General features: G+C 37.5%; 1 protein-coding gene across 14 annotated transcripts in view; it reads left to right on the top strand.

The window, feature by feature from the left end:
* The window catches only part of MYT1L (myelin transcription factor 1 like), a 319,538-nt gene extending 293,992 nt beyond the window's left edge, over positions 1-25,546 (top strand). For all 14 annotated transcript variants that reach the window (XM_064508504.1, XM_064508503.1, XM_064508505.1 and 11 more), the window contains 4 exons: positions 15,663-15,754; positions 17,565-17,668; positions 22,290-22,433; positions 22,754-25,546. In XM_064508504.1, the coding sequence (XP_064364574.1) occupies positions 15,663-15,754; positions 17,565-17,668; positions 22,290-22,433; positions 22,754-22,894 (481 nt within the window). In that variant the 3' untranslated portion in view covers positions 22,895-25,546. The remainder of the gene's footprint in view (positions 1-15,662; positions 15,755-17,564; positions 17,669-22,289; positions 22,434-22,753) is intronic.
* Positions 25,547-26,704: the final 1,158 nt, after the last annotated feature.

The following is a 26,704-nucleotide window of genomic DNA, read 5'->3' on the forward strand; positions in this document are numbered from 1 at the left end:
AAGAACTTCAGTGATGAAATTTTTCATAAATCTTAAGGGATTAAGGAAGAGAAGCAGGTGGCCAGTCTGTTAGGGATAAATCTTGCCCTCATTTTAGATGTTAAACAATCAGGAAACAAGGGTGTTGTAGCTCTAGATAATGCCAGGGCAAGTCTGTTCTTTTATAATATAATCACTAACATAAAAAAACTCTATTACTTCAAATATACTGAGCAGATGTGCCTAATTCGTCATCCTTCTCCAGGCAGACCTTAGTGGAACTTCTGTACCTTCTGGTTAACTAAACCAGCCTGATCTTGTTTTGTTCTTAGTTCTAGCTACAGAGGTGAAAAGTTTGTTTATTTTTCCTTCTCTTGTTTATAACTGTTTCCTTTGATTCTTTCTTTAAGAATCCTTTATACCTTAACTCAGAAGCCTTAACATCCAAAGGAATCCAAAGGATTGCACACCTATAATCAACAAAAAGATCTACAAGATCTACAAGATCTACAAGTCCATTAGCCTTACTGAAACCTCTCCAGACTTTGTGCGCATAGCTGCTATTTATTGTTTCAGTTAGGAGTGGTCTTTTTACTCAGTGTTTGTATGGTACTTAGCAGGAAGGGATTGCGGTCCGTGACCCATGGACCTTAGTGATCAAAAGGACAGCCCGCAGCTCCCATAGGCTTTAGGGAGTGGCAGATGCAAGAGCCGTGTAATATCTGACAATTTGTGCTGATGTTCATATGTGGATTTAAGAGCCTTACTTTCAGTAAAATGCCAGTTTTAACTCCTGCATTTCAGTTTAGCTTTCTTCATAACGGTGTAACATTTCCTTTACTTAGAGAGATTTGCCATTAAAATTTTGAATTTTTTTTTTGCGTTGGAGATACCAAAGTATGCCGTTGAGCAACCTACCAGCCATGTGCTTTCTTGAGTGCTATTATCCTGAGCAGACACTTAGGCATGTAAAAGTTTAGACCTTTAAGACCGATTGTTGGGCAAAAAGGTACACTGTTAGAGGAGAGCAGCAGAAGATGAAAGTTTATTTAAAAACACTGACTGAAAAATCATATTTAATTGTCTTGAGTTAACAAAGTGCCAATAATCTAAGCTGTTGTGAGCAAGTTTTACAATTTCTTGAAGCTTCCATAAGATGTGGCAATATTAGTAACAGCTAATATTATTTTAAAACTATGATTCATTTCTGTAGAATTGTTAAGATACTGTTAAAAGGGCTTGGGCCAGTTGCCCATAGAAGGGCCTCTGAAGCCATATCAAATGTCTTGGATAACTTACCTAGCTACCTCCAGCTGCTACTCAGAAAGGCACATATCTGTGGTAGGTCCAGTATCGTATTTGCAAGCCTTGGTGATGTGTGTTCAGTTCTCTAGGGTATCTCAAGTAACATTACATATGGACAACTGAATCAAACTCTAAGGGTAGGATTGAGCTTTAAGATGATTCACCTACTTTACAAATCTACTTGTGGTGAACAAGGTGTTTATGCTCCTTTTCTAGTGAGTGCAGTCAGCAGATCCTGGTTGTTCCATTCACCCGCAGGTATACACCTGCCTTTGATCAGAAGTATTGTACCCTAAAAGCCACCAAGTGGGTCAATAAGGAGTGGGATGTCACTGCCTACATGTAAGCACTTTATGCTATTTGAAATGTTTTTGAGGTGCTCAAGGTATCCATACTGAGCTGACAAAAATGACTTAAGATCTGTGAGACACTCCCATTCTTTTATTATGACAGCTCAGAGCTATACAGGATATGCAAGAGCATCTAAAACAGTCCTAGGCATGTGAAATGTGTGTGCCCTAGAGCTCCAGTAGTTCCATGGGAGCTTAGACACATAGCTCACATGCAGACATGCATGGTGTTCGTGCATGTTAGGTGTCTTATCTGGAGCTGAATCCCATCTAAGTTACAGACTATGTATTTCCTGCTTAAGGACGGAATATCTCCTAATTTTTAGTGTATCCTTTTCAAAGGGCTGTGGTCTCATTCCCTACCTCTAACAACATTTTATTCTGTGGCTATACATCTGTAAATCTCAAACACAGCCTTCTGAAGAGAAGCTATGTTATGCCAGTTACACCCTGAGACCACATTTATGGTACAGTCTTTTGCAGATATGGCTGTGTTCACCGTGGATGGGGAGAAAGTAAGACTGTGACCGTTAACTGGGTCAGTAAAAGCTCCTAGTGCAGCAGTAGTTAGTCTTCACTTTTACCAGTACAGCTCACTTCCCTCCTGATGAGTGACTTTTTTATCCCAGTAAAAATATTTCTATATCAGCAGAGCTCTCTAAGCATATATATTAACCATACGCGTAGAGTCCTTAACAAGTTACTAGAGATTTTATGTTCTACTATTTGCAGACAGCTGTTAATGTACTAGTATACAAGCACTTGTAATACTCCAGAAACTGCAACATTTTTCAATTTGCCTCACAAATGCTGCTTAATAGACTACCTTATAAAAATGAGGCCAAATGTTGCATTAATTTAAAATACAGATTTTAAGGTCTTTGATGGAGTGAATTCTTAAGAGCTGCTGAAATGCCTTATACACATGGTGTAATTCAGTTGATATCAATGGACCCTTGAGATGATCCACAAGTGCTGGTAAAACTTGTTCCAGCTGGTATCATGTGATCTAAAATTTAAATATATGTATATTCGTACATACATGTTTCTGAAGTAGAAATAAATAGCGGAAAGTGGAAGCAGTGGAAAAACAGTCACAAATTTCAGTAAGTTTAGAATCTGTGTGAACAAAGACAGCAAGAAAGGGTTCCGATTATTTAATGCTCTCCATGGCTGTATGTAGAAATTCCTATAAATAGTTTTATTTTGTCAAGAAGTTCTGTGTAGGAAGGACAGACAAGAGAGGGTTATCAGGAGGGACCTGAGGCAGAGAATTAAGATCCCTGTGCATCAAAAAGGACCCTGTGTCAGGAGGAGAGGCCAGTGTGAAATAAGGTGACCTACCAGCAATATGAAAATGAATTGGAAGGAACATAAGCAGCAGGCAGTAATAGGTATATGAAATAGGTTATAGTGAAATGTAAATTGGTTATTACGTTACAGCTCTCAAATTTGGTTCTTGAATAGGCCCTTACATCCTCTTATTTGATATAAAAAGATTTTTCTGACAACATCATTTCTAATACTATGTTCAGTGTGGATTTTCCCAGAAAAGACGTGGTTTCAGCAGCCCTACTCCTTAGTACAGTAGAAGAAATGTGCTTGTGTTAACTTCAGTGGAACTTACATTCATAAATGCCTTCCTAGATATAGGATAATGTTCCTGCCCCCATCTCCTGCACCACTTTCATTTAAATCAGTATTCACCCATTTCAAACATGCTAATATATCTTTCAAATTCTCTTTACCAGGGAACATTTATTCTAGTATAGCTATAATATACAAGAGACAACCAAATTATAAGTATTTTCTTCTATAGATTTACAAGCTAATGCTTATATTATTAACAAATAGGGAGGAAAATGAGAAAAATGGATTTTTCTTTGCTATACCTGTATCCTTAGTGAAGAGAGTGAGATTCCAAGACCTGTAAACAAATAAAGTTATAGACTAGAATTTGTCTGTGAACAGCAGGGGCATGAGCACTGGGTTTGCAAAATGCTTAGATGTGCTGGCTAGAAGTAATGGACATCATCCAGGGATGATGATCTTTCCGCCTCTGAAGGAATGTATGTAGAAATTGTGAGATGGTTATGGTTATTACATACAAATGTAATGGGTTATACATTTTATACTCAGGAAGGCCCAGGTAATTGTAAGGTAGTCCAAAAACTTGCAGGAAGATAACAACAGTGCATTCTGTTAAGTCATCACCTCACATGCACATCTTGAGGTGAAGGAGCAATACCCATGTTATTTCCTGTGAAAATTCTGGGTTTGTCACAGGTCTAAGTTACACAGCTGCATGGCGAAGCCTGGAAACAGGCAGATTAGAAGATAGAAACTCAAGACAGTAGTTGCCATCAGTAGCTGCTTGCTTGCAGACTGCCATGAACACCCAGACCTCAGAGAACCTCAGAGCTCCCAAACTCCCAAAGCATCCAGGAGATGACAAATATTAGGAAATACAGATGTATATATATATTTTTATGTGAGGATCCTATTTCTTATGAAATACGCTTTGCTAGAAATAGACTTTGCCTCAAAATCCTGTGTTCTTGACCTCAACTCCAGAGGGGAAGGCTTGCAAGTGCCACATAAACTGTCAGATCTCCTGATGCTTAGGGCCATGATTTAAGCCTGTGTCCAAAGAATGATACCTCACCACAGGGTTTTTCAAGGGGGAGGTGCTTGACTGTTTGCAGAGAGCCAAAGGAGTAGTAGTTCTATAATCCTGACATTTCACAACTGCAAACATGTGCTAGCGGCAGCCAAATCACTCCTAAATCGTTGTAGAATTTTGAAGCTGCTTGTGTGTCTGAAGTCACACCCACTCTTCCCAACAGCAGTCCCCAGCTTAAACCTTTAAATATGCAAAAATGCTTAGCACTGTTTCAGTAAAAGAGGCTTTTAGAAATGAGATACGCAGTTACAAAGGGCACTGTCCTTTTGCAGCAGCAGCAGCCCATGAGAGAAGGGTCTTTGAGGAGGCTAAGGGCATCTAAGGGTGAGAAGTGTTGGGGGGGGGAAGCAACTCCTGTGAAGCTGGAGCTGGATAGGAGGTGCAGTGGCAGACCAGAAGAAAAATGCTCAGGAGGGATGAGAAAGATGATAAATGCCCCTTGCTAGCTGACTGAAACTGAGAAGCACTCAGATCATTCTTATTTTTAAGCTTTGTACTTAAGCTTGCAACCTCTGTTATTTGAACAAAATCAGTCCTGCAGTCTTGGACCTGGAATAGCCTTTGTCTTGATGCAATATTGTATGACACCTCTAGATAAGAGAGCAAGACTTAAATTACCTTAAATTGCCTGAGATACTAAATGTCAGCTACTCCTTTCAGTCCCCGGAGAAATGAAAGTGCCCGGAGTTTAGGTGTGGGTAATTACTTCCTAGCAGGAATTGTCTCTCTGGCAGGATAAGAAGCTTATTTGAAACAAAAGCTGAAATGGAAAAAAATGTTTTCTGATATTTGCTAATAAATACAGAGAGGAAAAATTAGAAACTTTATTAAAAAATGAAAATATAATCTACGGTTATATCAGATCTAACACACACTTCACTATGGACTAATGCAACATAAAGACATGAGAAAGTGTGTACTAATATATCCACAATGCAAAAAAATAAAAAATGTCATGATAAAAGACCTTTTGTAAAGGCAAAAAAAAAAAAAAGAAAAGAAAAATAATTGTGAGCATCCTTTAAAACACAACAAATCCAAATTCCTGGATGAATTCTCAGGTTATTCTAAAGTGGCAAAACATCATGCTCTTGCAGAATTTAAATGTCCAGCAATAATATCTGGAGGGAACTAGGGTTTAAAAAATACTTAAGAATGATGTTTCCATGCAATGTTGAAGATAACATTGAAAATGGTAAAAACTTTCCAGAAAAGACTTTTTTCATGTTCTTGCATCTTTGCTTCCATCCATATATTTGTTAAACATAAATACAGTCAAGCTCCGTATGTGTAAGTAGATTTTAAAATGCAGCTTCATTAAATTATTTGATTGCATCTATTTCTAGCCAAGTCTCTTGTCAAGTCAAATACTTTCCTTTGTTTTACTTATTTGCAACTGTAGGTTGCGAAAAAGAGTGCCACATTTAAGTTAACTTTAATTCACTCTTAACTCTCATTGTTTCAATTTTTCCCCTTGTAGGTTTCTTAAAGCTATTTTTTAATCTGCCTGACCACTTTGGCTGCCACTGATTTATCTTGCTGCTTTCTCCCTTTTATTTTCTCCTAGAAGCTCTGGGTTGCAACTCATCAGGAGAAAGTCATACAATATTAAAAGCATAGAAGAACTAACAAAACTCACTGCATTTGACAATAATTACAACGCACTAATGATGTGTCATGGTGACATTATTGAAAGATTAGAGAAATGCAAATATACTGACAGACTTCCAAGAAGGAAAGTCGAGAAATACGACAATTAAATATTTATAGATATAAAGAAAGGAACTATTAAACTACACAACATGACAGTCTGATCCAGATTTCCATTCATTAGGTATTAAAGCAGACTCTAAGGCTAAGCTGGGCAATAAAGTGGGCCTGGGGACATTGTCTGACCCAGAGGCGCAATGTCTTGTGTCTGTACATCCATGTCTGTACAAAGACATGTCTAAACTGTCTTTGGGAACAGCGGATAATGCCACCCTCCAAAACAGCGCGCACACGTTGTGTGGCAGAATGGTAGTTGGCCTGAGCCAAAATCATACTGTAGCTGTGCTAGTAGTTGAACACACTAGTGCTTGGGGCTGTGTCCAGGCCCTGTTTAGGTTGTAGATGTAGTTTCTGGAGTCATAACCAAAGATCTATGAAGTGGATCTTCTGGTACAACGGATTTTTTGCTCTATGATCAGTTTAGACAAAGAGTTTAGTGTGCATCTGTAAGCTCTAGGAAGACATGTCTTTCTAAATTCCTTTTCAACACATCTCTCCTTTTGTCCTCTTCCTCTCTTATTGCACCCGCACTGGCTTCTCTTACATGGTGTCTCCTGCTCAGTCTCTCCTTCTTCCTTCTGTGCTTACCAGTCTTCAGCATTTGGGTCAGGTAGCTTCTCCTGAGCCCTGCAGAACAAGACAGCCTCACCAGTCTTGCGTCTAGCGAGCACCCTGCCGCTCCTGGCCCTGCATTCGCGAGAGGGACTGAGGGCTGAGCAAGGCCTGGAGTGCGCCTCTTTTCTGTAGACACAAAATACACAGAGAATTTTGCAGCCAAACACTAACACATGTCAACGGAGGCTGTTCAAATGACAATTTGGCAGAGGTTTACACTTCAGCCAAATCTATATTCATTTTCATGAGAACAGCAAGATGTATCTCTAAACCTAGAACAAAACCTCATGAAATACCAAGTTTTGCTCCAATTCAGAGAGTTAGAGATACTCACCGAATGATTTTCTCCCCCCACTATGGTCAAAATTCTGTATAGTATACAAAGATATTCTGAGAAATGGAGATTTGTTTCCATAACACTCAGAAAAACTGAGCCTGGGGCAGACACCGAGCATGAAAAATTCCAGCCACATCAGTTAAAATCTAGCAAAAGTCACAAGCAACTAAATGCAGAGCCTGATTGTTGGGATTTAGGCCCTTTAACTGTGGGTAGTTCTGCCAGCTCTTCTCCTTATGATCTGGAAGTAAGACGAAATGACATTTTAATCAAGTGTACAGTCTATTAAATGGGAAGACTCCTAATGGAGAGCTAATCTAAAAGGACTTAAGAGGTTTACTTACCTTGGGAAATGCAAGGAGAAAACAACATGAAATACACATTAGAAAAAGCAGACTGCACAACATAAATAAGAAAAATAGTTTTGCTGAGCAGACCTGACAAACAGCAGCAGACAGTAATTTGTATGTGTGTTTGCAGTGTGACAGCCCCGTGATTTTAGGCACTTGGCAGAAGCTTTCCGGTTATAAGCCTGGTTGTCCTCATTCCAGATGTAAACCATAAAAAAAGCAGAGATCACTGGATGGCTTTTTAGATTTCAGGTGAGATGAATTATCCTCTGGAAGTACCTTTCTCTCTCCATTGTCAATAGAAATGCCTAGAGTGACTGTGCTTCATTTTAAGTGTCTGAAGTTAGCTGGGCCCTGGTGACTGAGCAGGTCACTGGAAATTTTTAGTTGCCAGAGCACTAATCAGAGGTATGCAGCTAGAGATACACCATAAGGTGTATCTCTATGGGGTATCTCTAGCTACATATATATGTATACATGAGGATGTCTCAGCCTCTCTTCTGTTGCACGACGCTATGTGCTCTACTTGCCTGCCTGGTAAATCCACTGGTCTTCAGGTCACCTCTTCTGCTGTGTGCGGTCACAGAGCGGGAGAGGCAGCAACCGTTGCAGTAAGCAGCACTGTGCCCCCAGCCAGGGGGCTCGGGTCACCAGCACCCTCTAGCACACCCTCCTTCCCTGCGCCTCGGTGCTCGGACCACCTGCGTATCACGTAACATGCTGCAATGCCTGCTGACTCGCCAAAGAAATGAGGGATTTTTGAGCAGTTACTGCACCGCTGGGCAAGAGACAAAAGCCCTTTCCCTGTTAATGGACGATACAGGTCAAAGCTCCTTAACAGTGTCTTGAGGAGCCTACCCACAGAGTCCTTTTGCTGACTAAGCAACTTTAATTAACAGAATATGATGTAAGCTTGCCACAGGATTACTGTGCACAACTGAAGGGCAACCTGGCAGTGCTCTTAAAATTCTTGTTTCAAGATTGATTAATCCTTTTTCTGTTATACATTCATGCCTCGGGGGGATTCCTTTCAAACTGAGTCTGCTCTCAGAGCGTTATCTCTCAGCTTGGCAATGTTTACTGTTCTGCATAATTTCTATTTTTGTTTTCCTTGCCTGCTTACTTCATTATTTTGTTTTGGAGATAGACATAATTAGGTTATAACAATATTTTACCTTTTAAGTGTTTAATAAATAACCAAATACCCTCTCTGCTTGTGGATATCATGACTGTTCACTCTATAGGTACCTGTCCATTTGGTGCTTGACTGATCATATTTTAATGTTAGTTTAACTATCCCATCCCCCTCCAAAATCAGACATGTGGTTCATTACTGGAAGTCTCTTTAAAACAGTGATCATATGGCATTAAAGAGGTAATGAAAAGTGTATGACCTTACCTTTTGTTTTAACTAAAATGGCTGTATTTCTTTCATGGTCTCTTGGGTAGTGTTTTGCACTGATTCTGGAACCAATGCAAAGATTTATTTAAACAGAATCAAATCTCGGCTACTTTTCTCAACAACTTTGGAAAGAGCTTGGATTAGGAGCTGCCAGTTTCCATGTTACATCAAGCTTTTAGATTTTTTAGCTTATATTTTCCTCATGATTGAAGATTTAAGTGTAATATAATGTTCTTCTGCACAAACATTCAGTTGTGAATTGCAAATGCACCACAAAAAAGAGGAGAAAAAAAAAAGCTTACACAAAGCTTACAAAGAACATTAGTATTTAGCCATGGAAAAACATCTAAAAAGGGCTACATTAATCAGAAATTATTCTTTTTCAACGAAGAATTCTGAAATTGAGCTGAACTGGAGATTTCTTCCAACACAGCACAAAGGTAACCAGGGTTGTGTGGCTGGTGGGGAGAAGGAGAGATTCAGAGAGTCGCAGCAGTCTCCCTGCAAACCCCTCTGCTGCTAACACTCCCGGCCAGGTAACCTTCCCCTTTGCTGCACAGTGCCAGCAAGAAGCTGGGGAAAAGCCAGTTGCCCTTGAACATAAATAAAACCGAGTGCTGAGCCAGGGAGGGTGCCTTTTATCTCTGCTGGAGCTGTGCATAGAGCAATTCATCCTTTAAGGCATGTAGCTGAACTTACTCGTGGGAATAAGGAAATCACTAAAGTTGATACTCTTCAACATGGAAAAATGAGTGGTTCATGGATTTAATATTAAACCAAGGAAAGGGCCACTTTGATCATTGAGTCTGATCTCTTAACTTGAACTTCAAACAGTACCATTAACAGGAGCTTAGACTTAAGGGTAAGGTTTGTCCATTAACAAAATAAAACAGTATTTTTCACTCTGATCTGTACTTCCCTGAATATCAAAAGGATTTACATCTGGGGCTTTTTTGGGGTCTCTCCCTAGTAAACAGAGGTCCCTTGAATATATGTTCCTTTGTCTAGTTTGTGAAAGATGTTATTTTTAATAAACAGGAAAAGTGTTTCATTTTCTTAAGTTTTTGAAAAATCACTGTAGTAGTGAATCTGGCCTATGTTTATAAAGTTAGCCTTCGGGAGCGCTCTTCTGGTACTCCAGGCTGAGGCATGGGTTTCTTTTCTTTTCTTTTCTTTTCTTTTCTTTTCTTTTCTTTTCTTTTCTTTTCTTTTCTTTTCTTTTCTTTTCTTTTTTCTCTCTCTCTCTTTCTTTCTTTCTCTTCTTTCTCTTCTTTCTTTCTCTGTAAACTTCAGTACTTCACACTGCAAATATAAAAGTTGCATTTTATTTGACATTTGTCCCCTCCTTTCCCACATCTCTGCTTTGCTTTGTGGGAAATGTTTTCTTCGCTTGAGAATCCTAGTACAATTCCTTCAGCTTCAAGAGGGATCAGACTATATCTGTCTGCAGAGGCCAGAAAAAAGAAGTTTAATATCACACATCTGGAATCTGCATAACACAAATCAGTCCCCCAACAATTACTCCACTTGATCAGCAATCCTCCATTCAGGTGGCCCATCTTGTTTTACATCCCTGAAGATAGTGCAGTCAAACTCTTCAAGTGGTTCAGGCTTTTAGACTTTCTTTTCTATACACTCAATTTCATAGTAAACGTGCACTAACCTACTATGCTCCTTTCAAACTCTTTTTCCAGTAATTTTCCTTTTATTTGGAGACCAATTTCACCTTAATTCTTAAATCCACTAAATATATGGCTAGACATAGGTTGTAGTAATCTAATGGAAGTCCTAAGCAAGTTAGAAGGAAAATTCATTATTCGTATTATGTTCAACTCTAACAGATGCAAACAACATATACACTTTATCCTAGTCTGTGCATACAGTTTTTCTGTGTATCACTTAGATGACTTGGTTTCTGCTAGTCGATGCTCTTCAGGGAAGTTAGGATAAGATGTAGGTTTACGTATGGGTGGAGCTTATTTTGTAAGTAGAGTTTATAGGGCTACTTATACTTTACTTCTTTAATCTGACCTCTGCATGCCTCCATTTATAAAGTTTTCCCCCAAAAAGAAACCTGATTAATGCAGGTTGAACTTCCGTGGTTTAAAACCTAGTCGCCTCTTCTACCAAACCTACAGGCATGCACTCAACAACTGTCTGCTGCACTGACCACTAGTGCCATTCCCTGCAAAGCAAAGCTGCATGAGTAGCTCGCAACCATACACCTCTCCATTTAGCACGCAAGCCCAACAAAAGCAGTTTTCCAATATGAATGATATGTTATGATGTATCCAGCTAACAAGCAAAAATTGTGACCTCAAATTTTAGCACATGTATGTTTCACAGGAGGCTTGCAGGAACTGACCCTAGATTACTTTAATCTAGCAGTTTAATTCATTTTTCATAGTATTTTGTAAATTCTGACAGAGGTTGAAGGCTTTAAAGAATGATGTGCCAGACTGCACTTTTCTTTCTCAAAGAAGAGATTAAGCCTGACAGTAGAAATCCAGTAAGACCCAAGAGACATTGCATTGCAGAGCCACGGTGCTGATGAGCAGCTAGTTGTTGACGCTTTGTCTCTGTGGCAGCAGCAGTTCACAGCTCCTGCTTAATCAGGAATTCAGGAGGAGTTAGGAGCTGGGTGTTGGTGCTTTTCGCAGCCCACCTAAAATGCTATAGCTTCCAGCCCAGTAGCATCCACAGTCTGACATTCATAAATGATGTCTCAGTATGCTTATACTGTATTTATTGTGGCAGTACCCCCAGCAATGTTATTAGAAAACCTTATTCATTTTTTATTATGAAAAGAATACTACACTATGTTTATGTTTTCTTTTGCATGATTTCTCATCTGAGAATAATGGCAGTAGCGAGCAAGATAACTGTGATTAATTTTACTAGTTCTTTGCTAGAATGAACAAGTGGTAGATTTCTGTGTTTGTGTAAAAGTCAGTGTAAGATTTAAAGACATTAAAAAATAAAAAAATAACCAGCGGGATTACACACTAATTCCACTTGTAATAGAAGATGTATAACACAGGCATCAATTGTAAAGGCTTTAAACTTAATGTGAGGATATGTATTATCCTTACTGAAGCTACAAAATGGTCCGCTAGCGTGTTTCTCATGGTTTTTTTTGATTTTTGCGATGCTCAAAGCATGTTTTGCTTAACTCTTAAAGCACTGAAGTGGATTTCACTCATCCTTATTTCAATCCCCAGACTTATTTCAGACAAAATCTTAATAAATTTGAAAAAAATAAACTCATACCTGCTCTTCTTTGTCCAGCGTTACTCCTGTGTCTCCTATCCCCAACCTTCTAGAAATCTAGACCTCCTCCCAGATCCCACACGGATCTCGAGTTCAAGCTTTTTGGTAAGCTTTATACCTCATTGAGGCCCAGCCTCTGTACAACAGACCACTTCTGCCACAGCGTTGACTTAGCTGTAGTCCTCATCTTCCCTTACCTTATGACCTGCCTTCATTTGGTTGTTCTCAACTTAGAGCAAGCATTTACCTTTAGGAAAAGTAAGTGTACTGGAACAGAGAAGAGGTAGAATTTCCTAGCAGAGAAGGAGCTAATCCTGAAAGCCCTAATTTACTTTTTAAATGATTTTAAATATTTTTAGGTAGCTTAATTAACATCAGAGCTGGGCAAAGAGAATGCATATTTCTATCTTTATCAGTTTCTGAAGAATTTCGCCACTCTCATTTAAATAAACTTCACTAGAACTCAATCCTCTAATTTAGGTTACTAACTTAGGCACTGCTTCACTGAAATTATAAGTGCCTGGCTGGGTATAAGTGAGCTAATCCACTTAAAATACAATGTGCAATCAATGGAGAAACAGATTTGCCGGCAAAGATCTGCAGAGGAAGGTGATGTGGTCTGGTGTAGGCATCTTCCCCTGTGTTGAATTTGGTACATCTGGAAGCTAAGAATCTCTCTTACCTTGAGCAAAACCACAGGAAAAGTTAGCAGTTTCTGTTCATGCATGACAGAAATCTGCCTGACCCTCTTCTTAGGACAGTCATGTAATGGGCTAGTGGTAGTCATAGTGGGGCATGGCACATGTGGTAAAGCCAAGAGTGTAAGGGTCATGGAGAACGAAAGAGGAAACTTGGCTCTAGTCTAGTGATTCGGACGTTCAGTTGAAATGAAATCCCTTTTGGTCTAATCCCTCCTTCCTCAAATATCTGTGTAAATTGCATTAGATCACCACTGAATGAAAGCAAAACCAGTCTGACCATAGAATCCAGAAACCTTCTGCATCCTCACTAGTAGGCCTGCAAGTAGGCAGCCCGTCGTCTCTTCTCCCACAAGCCCCACGATTCATCAGCGTGCAAGTAGCTCCAGAAAAGGGTAGAATTTCACCCATATCAATTCTCCATCAATTGCTGCAGCAAGGACCCAGGACCCAGATCTTCCTGTTTCCAGTTTAGGAAAAGGAAACCTGATGCCAGTAAGCCTGAACTGCAGCAGTGCTGTAGTTGTTATGTTAAGTGCCTGTCCTTCCAGCAGATATCTTTCCAATGGAGACAATATGGGCCAGACACTGTTGCTAATAGGCAGCTAGAATGTGGCCACACAGTTTTGAAGAGTAAGAAAGCTTAATAGTATGGATACAGGCCGTAGTGTGCCAGCGGCCTCAGAATCAGAGCATGATTTGAAGCACTGAATACACTAGTACAGAGGTAACCTTCCAGATGAGCTAGGAACATATCTACAGGGTCAAGCAGTCCTGAACACTAGGTGTGCATAGCCATAGCCTGGGAATGAGATGGTTTTTAGGCACCAAAGTTGGAATGTAGGCACACTGAATCTTGCAGTAAAATCGTAATCCTTGTGATTATGTTTTTCTTTGTTTCATTCTTCTTTTGCACTTCCAGGTGCACAGTTCTAGTATCCTGGTCTCATGTTGGTCTGTTTAGGGTTTGAATGCCATATTTATGGACGTGAAGACAAAATAAGAAGAGTGAAGACAAAAAAGAGGAAATTAATTAAATCAATTAAAATGATGTAAAAATTAAGTCAATTAAATGATGTAGAAATTTTGCATATCGTGATGTCTTTCATTCTTTTCCCTGTGCCACAATTTTTTTCCCAAAATGACTAATCCTCCTTTAGCTTCCTCAAGACTCTTTCACGCTTCAAGAAGATGGTTGTATTGTGCTACACATGTAATATGAGAGAAACCCTGTGTTGAAAAGTTTACCCATAAATACAGAGGACAAACAGTGAGAATAAAGAAGATAAAGTTTTTTGTTTAAGGTCGCACAGTGAGTTTGTAGCAGAGCTTGGAACAATCCCCTGCCATTCTACTGCCTAGGCTAAAAGCTACTCTGTCATGCTATTTCTTCCTAGTAGTAGTGTTGTTTTATTATGTATCTTCTCAATAACAGAGCTGGATACAGTTTTGAACACTGAATTTATTGCTGGGGAAAAGAATTTTATTTTTTAGAAATTTGGTAGGAAAAATATCCTTTTTTGGACTGCTGCACTTAATAAAGCAATCAATGTGAGAAATTCAAATATTTGAAGTTCAGTAGAAACCATTGCAGTCATCTAGTTTAATTTACATAGCATAAGCTATGGACTTCAGTTGGCAATGATTCTGTCAAGACTGCTAAATGTATTATACTTAAATTTGAGCACTTAATTTAGTAGGCAGTTGGGTCTTTACCTAAAAAAATGCCTTTAAGTTAAGAAATAATATACCTCAGAAACTTGTTCTACATTGCAGAGAGTTTATTTAAGAGTACTAGCTTTGAATTTGATTTAAACAATTAAAAATAGTAAAAAAAAGGTCTCCCTTGGATCTGAAAAGGAAATAGAAATGTTACAGTATGCAATGAGAAATGTATAACGTGCTCTTCAGTTTCAATGGTTACAAAATCTTGAACATTGAAGTATTACGGAATTGTTTAGCAAGTTTCAAAATTTCCTTCATTAATCAGAATAAGAAGATAGTATTCCATCTGGAAATCAGATTGAATTTATTTTCCCTCTTACTTATGATAATGTAGCTACATTAAAGATGTGATTTTGAAAATGGAGATAGTTTGGTGCACACAATTACTTATAAAATAGCACTCTCTGATAATTAATTTTATTTTTACAGTAAAGCCTGCTAAGAGTACATTCACTATCAAACCATTTCAAATGATGTAATGCCTAATATTTTGGCAGCATAAGAGACCTGAGAGATAACTGAGTCCACATCCATAGGGGTAACAAGTATACATTATAAGAGATATATACCTCCCGTCATGGCAAGGTCAGATTTTTATGGGAATGACTTTTCTTAGGCTTAAACAAAAGGCCAACACAAAGTTATTGCCTGTTTAAGAAACAATTTAGAAAAGGGCAATTTAGCCCTTCGGTTGGTAAGTGATATTCACAAGGAGAAGCATAGTTTATAAGGATTAGAAATTTGGATGTGAGAGCTGGCTCATGCCTCCTCCTCTCAGCGTTCAGGTCTCTGTTTGGACATATGAATTCAAAAGGGTGAAAGTTCAAAGTGGGGACATGTAAGTTCAAAAGGGAATATTTACCCAATAACTGCTTTTAAAAGATAACTTTTTAAATAAGAGCAATGCATCTTTATGAAGTTTGGCTGTTGTTCCCTGGTTTATACTTTTACAAGATGTATCTGACTTTTATATTACTGATCTTTCCAAAAGGATTTAGATGGAAGAATAAAATAATGAAATCACTACTGGTAAGTCCTTCTTTCTCAGACTAACACACTCTTCCAGTGCCAGGCAGCAAGGATAAACTTCATCTCCGATACTGTTTTTATAATAGTTTTGGATTACAGATGTATCTTCAATGACCTGTCATAATTAACAGGCTCTTTACTGTTCACAGTTTATCAGGATGCCCCAGAGCCACTTCAGCTATGAAGAAAGCAAAGCTGTCTGGAGAACAAATGCTAACAATAAAGCAGCGGGCCAGTAATGGTAAATTTTTAATCATTACCTTTCTAAATATTACTTCTTTGTGAGATAAAAATATCACTGCTGTATGGTTTTTTTCTACATGTGTAAGTCTTTTTTGTATAAAGAGTGAATTCACTGTCAGGAGAGTTGAAACTGATTTTTATGCTGTGGAAATCTGAGCCAGCAGTGGAGTGGGTCAGGTTGGTCTGTGTTACGCCTACATAAATCTAAAACCCTCTAAAATATTTCAAAATAGAATATACCACTATAATTTTATGTTTCTTATCTCATTCATCAAGGTGGATAGTTAGTCTTATATTGCTGCAGGATTCAGAGGAGAAAAGAGTTGTTTGCACAGGTGCTGAGTCCTCGTGAGCTCCCTTGAATTCATTTTGAGCTGTAGTTCTGTAACCTTTGGCAGATGTAGATGGCCTTGTGCCATTTAACCTGCAATCCTTCCTGGGAACTTTCAGTTGCAGGGAGATGAGGAAAGTAGCTTAGATGAAATTCAGGATCATAGCCTGGTATCTGAAGTGCAATTAAAGCAAACTGTAGGTGTTGCAGTTCAAATAAGTACCACAAAAGTCTTGTCCAGGAGGTACCTAAGTCCTAAGTTTTCTGGGAAAACTTTGCCTAAATTGGTGGTGCCTAAATTGCCTGCATCCCTAATATGCTGTCCTCTTAACTCCAGTGAGTATCTGTTGAAGTTTCCTGTATTTGAGAGCCCCAGAGCATTTACAGAAAATGCTTTGTTCAACACTTAGGGCGGAAGCTGTTGTAACCCACATGGAGAGCACAGCCGGCGAAAGAAGTGTGGGTTGTCTTTGTTCAGTAGCTGGTATCCATAACGTGGAAGATCTGGGTTTAATTTTCTCTACAGCCAGAGAGTATTGAAATCTGTCTGCCATACCTGAAAAGAAGGCCTGAAGGAGCAGCATATAGACATTCTTGGTAGTTAGGGGGACACATGGCATCCTTCATGTCACAGTTATGCACTGTGCAAAAAGGTATGCAAGATTCACAGCAGAATAAGCAAGAGGGAGCATGCATCCCCTAGCAGTAGGAGTTAAGACCTCGACTTTGGAGAAAGCAGGTCTATTTCATCCTAGGGCTATTTTATGCTCTATTATAGTAATTAAATGAACAAATAAATAAAACCAGCATTTTATTCCTGTCTGAATCCTTAGAGAGATAAATACCTTTCAAATTCTGTTCCCTAAATGTTTATGTTATAACAACTCAGGAATCACTTCGATTTTGCAAATTATCCTATATATCATTATATAATAACACCCTTCTGAACCATAGAATTATTAAAAGAAACAGCAGAATCACGGTGGATCCCAGGGCATCAATGAAACTTCTCTGTGTTGGGAAAAATTTCTTCTAAATTAGGTACAAATGATTTTATCAGCACTGTGATATGAAGAGATTAGCCTGTTACAATATTTTCTTTTCCTTCAGAAGGTCTATGTATGGACAAAATCTTTCAAATAAGTTAGAGATGACAGTGGAGCAGAATTCACTGCTGCAGGTGCATTTCTAATAATGCAAAGTTAAAATCAGTACATATAAAGAAAAAGCTGTGTCTTATCACTCCTCCTGCCATTTCTATCACTCTCATGGGAAAATTACTGTAATTCTTAAAAGAAAAATGGTGGGAAATACATTGTTTTAATTTCAAAATAAATTTTTGATGAAACTGTTTTATTTTTTACTTTAGTACTTTTACTTGAATTAAATTTAATTTCAATTTGGAAATAATTCATTTGATGAACTCTGATTTAAAGCTTAATTATTTTAACACACCTGTTATTTTTATATCACATAGGTATAGAAAATGATGAAGAAATTAAACAGTTAGATGAAGAAATCAAGGAACTAAATGAATCCAACTCCCAGATGGAAGCTGATATGATTAAACTCAGAACTCAGGTAACAGTTTTATGAAGCCCTAAATTCAGCTCCTTTTTATACATGATTGGTTAGAAGAAATATAGGACATATATTGTTCTTTTTCATAGTTCTTGTTATGTTTTATATCTCTGATTTGCTATTTATAGAATCAGAAAATGGTATCCATGGTGCATTTTCCACATCAGCTGCCACCACGAAAAAAAAAAAAGCATTAACAAAATATATTTTCTGAAATAATGACAAAAGAATGACCTGTTATGATCAGCTTTGTATTTTTCCTTGATGAGGATAGATATATACCATCTTAATAGCAGATAAGCTGTCAGGTTAGACCATGGTCATTTACATAAGTTACAATGTGAAGGAGCCCAGATGAAGAACGTCTTGCCAGGGTTGTGTTACAGAGGAAATCTAGATAGGGAAATGAACAGTTGTTACACTTCACTTCGTCACACTAAGTGGCAGCAATAGTAAAGTACTGCTCGCTGGTTCTCAGCACTAGCTTAATCCCTTTTACATTCTGCATAAATCTGTTGGAAAAAAAGGGAAAAGAGCCACTAAAATATCAATTAAAACCTCATCTTATTGTCATTCCTGACCAGTCCTAAAACTAGAAGGAAGGAAGTTAATTGAATTTTCCCTGGCATTTTCCAATGCCCAGCATAGTTTGCAGTGCTTTTTTCTTCCCATGATTTGAGCACAGAAATGAATAGTGAGATTTACCACAGTTCTCACCATATGTCAGCCTTTAAGTCCCACAGTCATAATCATAAAATGCCCATTGATCTTGATGAAGGCATGCAGAGCTAACCACTCCTTGTTTCTCCTTTGTCTACTGCTTGCAGAGAAGAGTGCCCTTTCCATTGTCCTCCTCCTCTTGTATCCTCATAAATAAATGATAGGATCTTGCCCTTCAGCTAGGGTTTTCTTTGAATTCTAAATCTTAGCCAAATTGATATTGAAACTTCACTTTTATTGTATGCTGTCTTCAGGGTTCCGTTGTCATTATTTGACCTTTATAGAATTTGACTTATTTTTTTACCCAGTTCTGTGATGTGACCAAGCGTAACTGTAAGGTAATGAGAATAAAATCTGCAAAAACGTAAGGCAAGCAGACTAGTTAGTGGCAGGGCAACTTTACATATTTGTTTTGGTAGGATTTGGTCCTAAGTTTGGAAGCTGGCAGTTTCCAATCTGACTGACGTTTTCTTTTGCTAAATACAATGCTATTGGTGCTATTCACCTAAACATTGATTTAGCTGAGTTTTTTAAAAAATGCCAACCAGTTTGGCAGTCATATATGCATTAGGTAAATCTCCTCCCACCTGTTGGTAGCCTTCTCTATTTTTTATTTTATTTTTGGCAGATGAGTAAAAAAAGAAACAGGGCCATAATAACACTGCTCACAGGTATAAAACATGCATGGAGTTTCAGGGCTTTAGCGAGGAGTTTTAGACCAAAACTTGATCTCAAATGAGTGTAGAAGCCATACTCCAGTGATCTCAGTTCCAGCTTTCACAGCTCAGACCAGTACCGTTGCACATTCTTAGGAAATCAGATAAGGGATTACTTGGGACCACTTAGTACTCTTGGAAAAAAGGCTCAGCTGATCATTTTACCATCCAGTTCAAATGTTTTTCACATCTTAACACAACAGATTTAGAAAAAGAGTAAAACTGACTGAGCCAGAGAGTAAAACTACTTACTGTCATTAAAATAATTAATAGAATCCTAGAAAACATAACTAGAAGAGACTTCGAAAGCTTTTTTAGTCCACCAATTTTCTCCTTCCCTCCTCACCCCTCAGCTCTACCTAAACAAGTCCTGACAGATGCTTGTCTAACCTGTTCTTTAAAGCCCACAACACCAGATCCTACAGCTTCCTTAGGCAGTCCATTCTAACGCTTACCTATTCTTATCCAATTAACTACTGATGCCTAGCAGAAAATCCCAGCTGGGTCAAACTTCATAAAAATTCAAGGGCCTCAATTTTAATTTAATACACTCTCCTGAAGATAGGTAGTTTACATTTCCAACATGTAGACCGTTACATCATAGCTATTATCAATCCAGTAAGAGGATCAAAGTCAACACTCTGCTTTTTTTGCAACAGTGAAGTTATATTAAACAAAACATTTGCTGATGCACTTTCAGAAAATCATTGTGTGACCTAATTTTCAATAAAATTTCATGGTTGGGCAATATGCAACAGGAAAGTAGAAGTAGTTCTGTGAACACTGGAACTAGCAAAAGTCTCATTGCAAATAAATTTATGTCCTGTGGGTGAAAAGCGTCAGTGAAAGTTTTCCCTACAACAGGGACTGCCTTCCATGTAGAATATCTTACATTTAACGCAGTATGAACTCATGCTGCAGCCTTTTTCCATCAAATTTGGCAGAACTTATTTTTTCTGATAAGTTTGTTTAAAACTAACAGGCAGATCCAAAAGTATGAGAGGGGGAGAGACATAAAGGACCAAGAGGGAAAGAAAAATCTGCAAATAATTGCATGTCTCATACAAGCAACAGATTTTGCTGTCTTTAGAATAGCCCCTATGATACTGATACATGTGAACATTCTCAAGTTTTAGGGTGAAATGTCATGAGGGAAATTCCAGTCACTAGGTTAATAAATACAATAATTAAGAATGCCAGTTACTGATCTTAGGGTTCTTTCAGAGGATGATTACTTGAAATTGTGCAATACGCTGATAACCTGCAACTGTATTTTCAAATTGTCAGCATTTTACATGACATGGCCCAAGGAAAAAAAAGTCAGGTAGCAGTTCTCAGCTACCTTAAAAAGTCTGTGAAATGTCAGTCTTACTTAAGTTACTGTGACATAGCAGCACTATACTGTACTGAGCTGCACCATTATTGATATGAGGCTCTTCACTTTGGTCTGTAATATAAGAACAGGTTTCAGGGTAAATACCACAGCATGGCTGACTTTAGCTAGCACCTATGAAAGATGTTTTTCAGTCGTGAATGGAATAGCTCTCGGGAGCTGAATTCCAAACAGCCCTCTCTCCTCCCTAAATGTATGTTTAGAACATGTATCTGATCTGTTCTTTGAAATACACAAATTGAAAGCATAACAAAAGAGGAGGATGTGTTCCCATTCCCAATGCTGAATATTTTTGCCTATTCTAACATCTTGTACAAATAGCTCAAAATCAATTAATTGTGACAAAACCAAGCCCCTGTGATACTGACAGCTTGGATTAGCTGCTACATAAACATCTGTAGTCAAAGTCAGAGCTACTTAGAGATTGTTTTATATGGCCACATCACTTGTCCAAGTTACTTCTATCAACTAATGGGCTGTATTTCCAAAAGCAGACTAAAACTTTGAGTCCAGAGTAAAATAAACTTGAGGCATCTAATGACCTGATTGTGCCAGCAGTTTCTTGAAATTCACTGACCCTGGTCAAATAGTCACAGAAGACCCTTTTCCCCTTCTGCCTACAATTACCATACAATCCTGCAACCTTCCATTCAACATTTAAATTCTGTCAATTCTTTCTACAGTTCATTGCCTGTGCCAAATTAAAAATGGATAAAGGTGATTTTGAGAATTTAAAACTTTGTATTCTTTGGCATTATTTCATCTTCTCTGGCTTCATTTTCTGTCCTCTTGCCAATGTACATTTTAACCTACACACACAAACACACACAGTACACTTTGTAATAGCTGTTAACAGTTGTCATCCAGTGTGGAAACTAAGGACTGGTCTGTAGGGAAAGTGTAGACAGACATGAATAAGTTCTGCATGTGCTCTCAATGGGTTGGACATAAGCCACTGCTCATCTGAAATCCTAATAGCTTTATTATCCCAGTGCTCTGCACAAGCTTGAGTAAGTTGCCTCTCAGGAATGTTTATTAGTTCAAGCCCAGCACTGCACAAAGCTGGAGCTAACTTGTGTCTGGTCACCTGGGAGCACAGGCAGACCATCCTCTCAGTTGTCTTCTCCTGTACATGTAGTCATGCCCCAAGTACCCACTTCCCTGGCTACACACAAATTTTCTTCAGTTCCTTCAAAGTTCTTTCTATTTTTTAGAATGCATTCAGAATTTGTACATACAGTACAATAATGTGCAATTCTTCAGCTTTCATAAACAGCCCTGTGAATTTGCACAGAATCAAGTTGTAATTACAAAGAGCAAAACACTGGCAGCAAGGAGCTGTGCACACTTAGCTAACAAGATATATATTGCAGAAAATACAATAAATTATATGACCTACTGTCTGCAAAATGTCCTGTTGACTACAGGTAGGCTCCAAAGGATGGAAGCGCTTAACCGCATAGGTCAGCTTGCAGAACTAACACTGTTAAGCCTTTAGACTCGAGAAGCATGTTTGTCTTTTAAAAGCTCTAAGCCAGTGGAACCAGAACTAAGTCCATTCATTTTTATCAACATGGAAAAGACAAGCTGTTGAAGTCATACAACATGCAGTCGGAAGAAGAAACCCTTAAAAATGATAAAAATTACAGACTCAAGCAAAACCTTTTTTTTAGTTTGAATGAAAAGGTCTTTTTCTGTTTCTCTGGTATTTTTGTTATCACTCCCTTCAAAGAGTGCATGCTTTATAACAGCTGGCCTTATATTACATTGTACACAAATTTGTCCATTTTAGATTACCACAATGGAGAGCAACCTGAAGACGATAGAAGAGGAGAACAAAGTAATTGAACAGCAAAATGAGTCTCTTCTTCATGAATTGGCCAATTTAAGCCAGTCTTTAATTCATAGTCTAGCTAATATCCAGCTGCCACATATGGTAAGTGATTGAGAGCACAAGTTAAGGAATTTGGCGATCTTCAGTTCACTTCATACAATAGATGTCTTTTTTATGTTTATGGTTCATCAACCAGTTGGATATTTGTGCTAACAACACTGAAACCATAAAGATACATTTAACTGCTAACAAAGACATGGAGGGCCTGTTCCAGTGTATCCTGTAAAATTAAGTAAGATCTAAATAGGCATTTTAAATATTATAAAAAATGGTGGCAATATGCCTTGATAATGTTATGCTTAAATGAATATACGATTAAGAAAATAAAAGTTGTATATGAACTACTATTTAATATCTCGTAGGAACCAATCAATGAACAAAATTTTGATGCTTACGTGACCACTTTGACGGACATGTATACAAATCAAGATCGTTATCAGAGTCCAGAAAATAAAGCCCTACTGGAAAATATAAAGCAGGCTGTGAGAGGAATTCAGGTCTGAACAGCTGCTATAGTGGTGAAAGTCTTGCTTAAAAAAAGGATGCCTCTTGTTTTTTGCTGCTGTAATTTACCAGAAAGTGTTATATATTTATTTCTGTTTGAAACAGTGTTATGCTTACAAGACTTCATAATGATTTTATGTCTTGCTTTAAAGATAGTAACTGCAGAATAGTTTTTTGAATACATTCACATTTTGTACGTTTTCATATAAGCTGACATAGTGTGATATGCCATGTAATGTTTATAGCTGCTAATGTATGCACATTTTTGGGGTATATATATTTCTGAAGAGGTAAGCTGATCAAAATAAATAGAGTGTAAATTCTTTTTAATGCTTTAGTGATTAAATGTTTTAGTATTTTGAACTGAAATGGACAAAAAAAAAAAACAGCTTTGAATGACAATGTTGCGGTCTGCAGCCACTTTTTAAACACTATCATTTTGCCTCATGTTGGAGGATTTTATGGGATTTAAGAAATACATTTTGTGTGCATATTGTTTCATAGCAAGAATTGGTTGCAAAAATGCTTTATTTTTGAACAATGCTTGAAAATATTATGTGACTTTTGTTTTTGGAGGATGGTGTGTGGTGGGGGCAATAAAATGAGGTTTTTTGAATTCCAAGAAAATGGCATGGATTAGATGTAAGATACAAAATGGGTAATTTATTGTAAGACAACATCAAGCCATGGAAACTTGACAGAAGATTCAAAGCAGCTTAAACAGCACTTTTTAATTAACTTCTAAGCATTACATGGTATGAATATGGGAACTTCCATTATGAAAAGAACTATATCAGAGGTGGACAACGTGAAGATTTCAGCTTTTATTTTCAAATAAACTTTGGAGCCAACATTCTCTTATCTCTGCTGGACTGCTAGTGCCCCTCTGAACTATCTGTTATAGCAATGTAGTTCATCTTTCAGAAATTCTGTGTTTTCAATTCAAGATGGAGGACAATATTTTAAAATTAATATTGCCTTTTCACATCTTTTATTTTGGAATAAACACAAATGGTCTCTGTCTCTGATAGTTACTGAACTGTATTCTTTGCTTTCTGTCGTAGGAATGCAGTTCAGTAAAGATTTTTCCCTTTGCTTTGCCAAACATTTGATCCCATTTTTAGTATTTTAACATTTATGTTTTGCTTTTTGTTGGAGAACAATCATTACTGCAGCATTCACATATGCTTTGTATTTGTTCTACTATTACCTATTGCAAAAATGAATGCAATCAAATTTTTAATGTAACTAAATATACTTCAGCACTTTTTTTGCTTTAAACTGGATCATTTTAAGATAAAACTTATTTGTACCTTCAAGATTTGATTGTTTTCTTCAAAATGACTGCACTATATGTATGCATAAGACCACTTTTTATTACTACATTTTTCTTTTTTAAGTAGTAAATTTGGTGATGTGTTGTGTTTTACGGATGTTGAATTTATTTAAATTTGATAGCATATCTTTTCCTTCCATGTCTTGATGTTATGCAGAAAGTACAAAAGTACTTTAAAATTTTGTTATGAAAAAGATGGGTTTTGTAAAAAATAAAATATTTTTAGCAGAACAGGACTTACAGGGTCATTGTCCCCACAATGTGCCAGTTGACTATTTGCACTTACCTTGCCCTATATATCCATACGGAGGTGTGCAATTTCTTGTGTCATTAGCCTTGTGACACTAAACCTGAACAAATTATAGTGGAAGCCATTATGGCCAATCCAGTAATATTGCTAAGGGAGACTACAGGGATCTCACAACAAATATTCTGATACAATACTCAACCTCGGTATATATATATATGTATAAATATATGTATATCCCAGCGGCACTTTATACTATTCACTGTACAAAAGCTTACAGTTTTCCACGAGGACTTTAATAACTAGCTGGGAAAAGATTATGTAATTACTTTGGGGCTCTGCAGTATCTTATCTGTACAGTGCCCTTTTTCTGTTGTGCTATTAGTTGTAGCTGCCATGCTCAGAATTGCCTTTTTGAGAGCTGAAGCAAGGTGCTTGTTGTTCACCTTCTGCCATATATATTGTACTTTTGCCCTAGCCTCCTTTTAGGGCTTTCATTGTTCATAATGGCATATGCATTTTTCCACTGCATTGTGTCTGCAGCTTCTTTGCCAATATAGTAATGCTTTCAGTAGAGTAATAGATAGTATCAGTTTTGGATTCTTATTGTTATCACCTATGTACAATGGAAAGGGATTTTAAGCACAAATCTGCTGCTCATCTAATGTTGGTACATAATATCAAATCAAAAGTTATCTGTGACTATTATATAGGGATCACAAAAGTGTCACATATTAGAATGCTGATCTTTCATATGAAATTATTGTGAGTCATCAGAGTTTATTTATTATAACTTATTGTTCATATTCATTTCTAAGTTAATTTAAGTAATCATTTATTAAGACAGAATTTTGTATAAACTATTTATTGTGCTCTCTGTGGAACTGAAGTTTGATTTATTTTTGTACTACACGGCATGGATTTGTTGACATTTTAATTTTGCTATAAATGTGTGGAATCACAAGTTGCTGTGATACTTCATTTTTAAATTGTGAACTTTGTACAAATTTTGTCATGCTGGATGTTAACACATCTTACTCTAAATAAATAAAAAAATGTGTTGCCACATTTGTAGCACAGTGGTTCTATGATCACTTTCAACATTTTCACTTTATTTAATACATGGCATCTATAGCAAAGAAATCTTCAGAAGCTCATTTGAACACAGAGTCTTGCTCATTTATTCCTTGAATTCTGCAAGCAGGATGTACAGCTGCCCCTTCTAATTGTGCACCTCCTGCTCTCCAGAAATGTGTAAAGCCAAGAAAAAGCAGTTTCTTCCAACATTTTGGAACTTCCTCAAAGCAAGTTGAATGGTGCTTCCTTGGCCTGAATAGTGCAATATATTTGTGTGCAATATATTTAAAATTAAGTACATTAATAGTTAGGTTCATAAAAATGATGAATAAACTAGCTGAAAATGAACCTCAGGTGGAAAGATTTTCCTTTTCTTTTGAGCCACGCTGAGGCCTCAAGTTGCTTTTAGAGCAAGTCGGCGGAAGGGGCAGGTGACAGTGATTACTTAGCATTCCTAGTCGGCTTTGTCCATGACGGAAACGAGGATCACCGGTAGCTGCAGTCATGTGCAACATTAAGCATAGTCAGGACATAACCAGGATCACCATTGCGACGTGCTAACAACTGGTTTAAATGTTATTTTCACTGCTGAGCCATCTAATTAAAAACATTTTCCTGGAAAATAAACAGAACTAATTACAGAGGGAAATAAACAGGACTAATTACAGAGGGAAGTGGTAATTAATTGATTTATAAGTGTAAGTATGACTTTACCATATGCCTGGGTTCCTGTATGGGGTATATATTATGTCCAGCATTATGCAGTGGTATCAATAATTAATTCTTGATGATATTATCCCCCCATGCCATTCTTCTTAATTATGTTCCTTAGAGATCATCCTAAGTGACCAAGACAGGAGCAGCCGTACAAATTCTAGGCTGTCTCCCTGACCCTAGAAAACGCTGGTTGACTGTCAAGGGAAGAGGAAGATGCAGGGGGTTCAGGACAATTTGCACAATGGAATAGAAAATAGATAGGCAGGTAAAACCATGGAGTTAACAAAGGACATCACAGGAAGAAAGAGGAAGATAATTTTGTATATGAGTTTGCATATGCAAAATATGATATATATATTTTGGGTAAATAACATTTTTTAAAAGCTGACCTCATATTTTTATCATCACATATACAGGGTTATTCTTAATCAC

This window comes from Dromaius novaehollandiae, chromosome 3 (genome assembly GCF_036370855.1).
Source record: "Dromaius novaehollandiae isolate bDroNov1 chromosome 3, bDroNov1.hap1, whole genome shotgun sequence".
NCBI lineage: Eukaryota > Metazoa > Chordata > Aves > Casuariiformes > Dromaiidae > Dromaius > Dromaius novaehollandiae.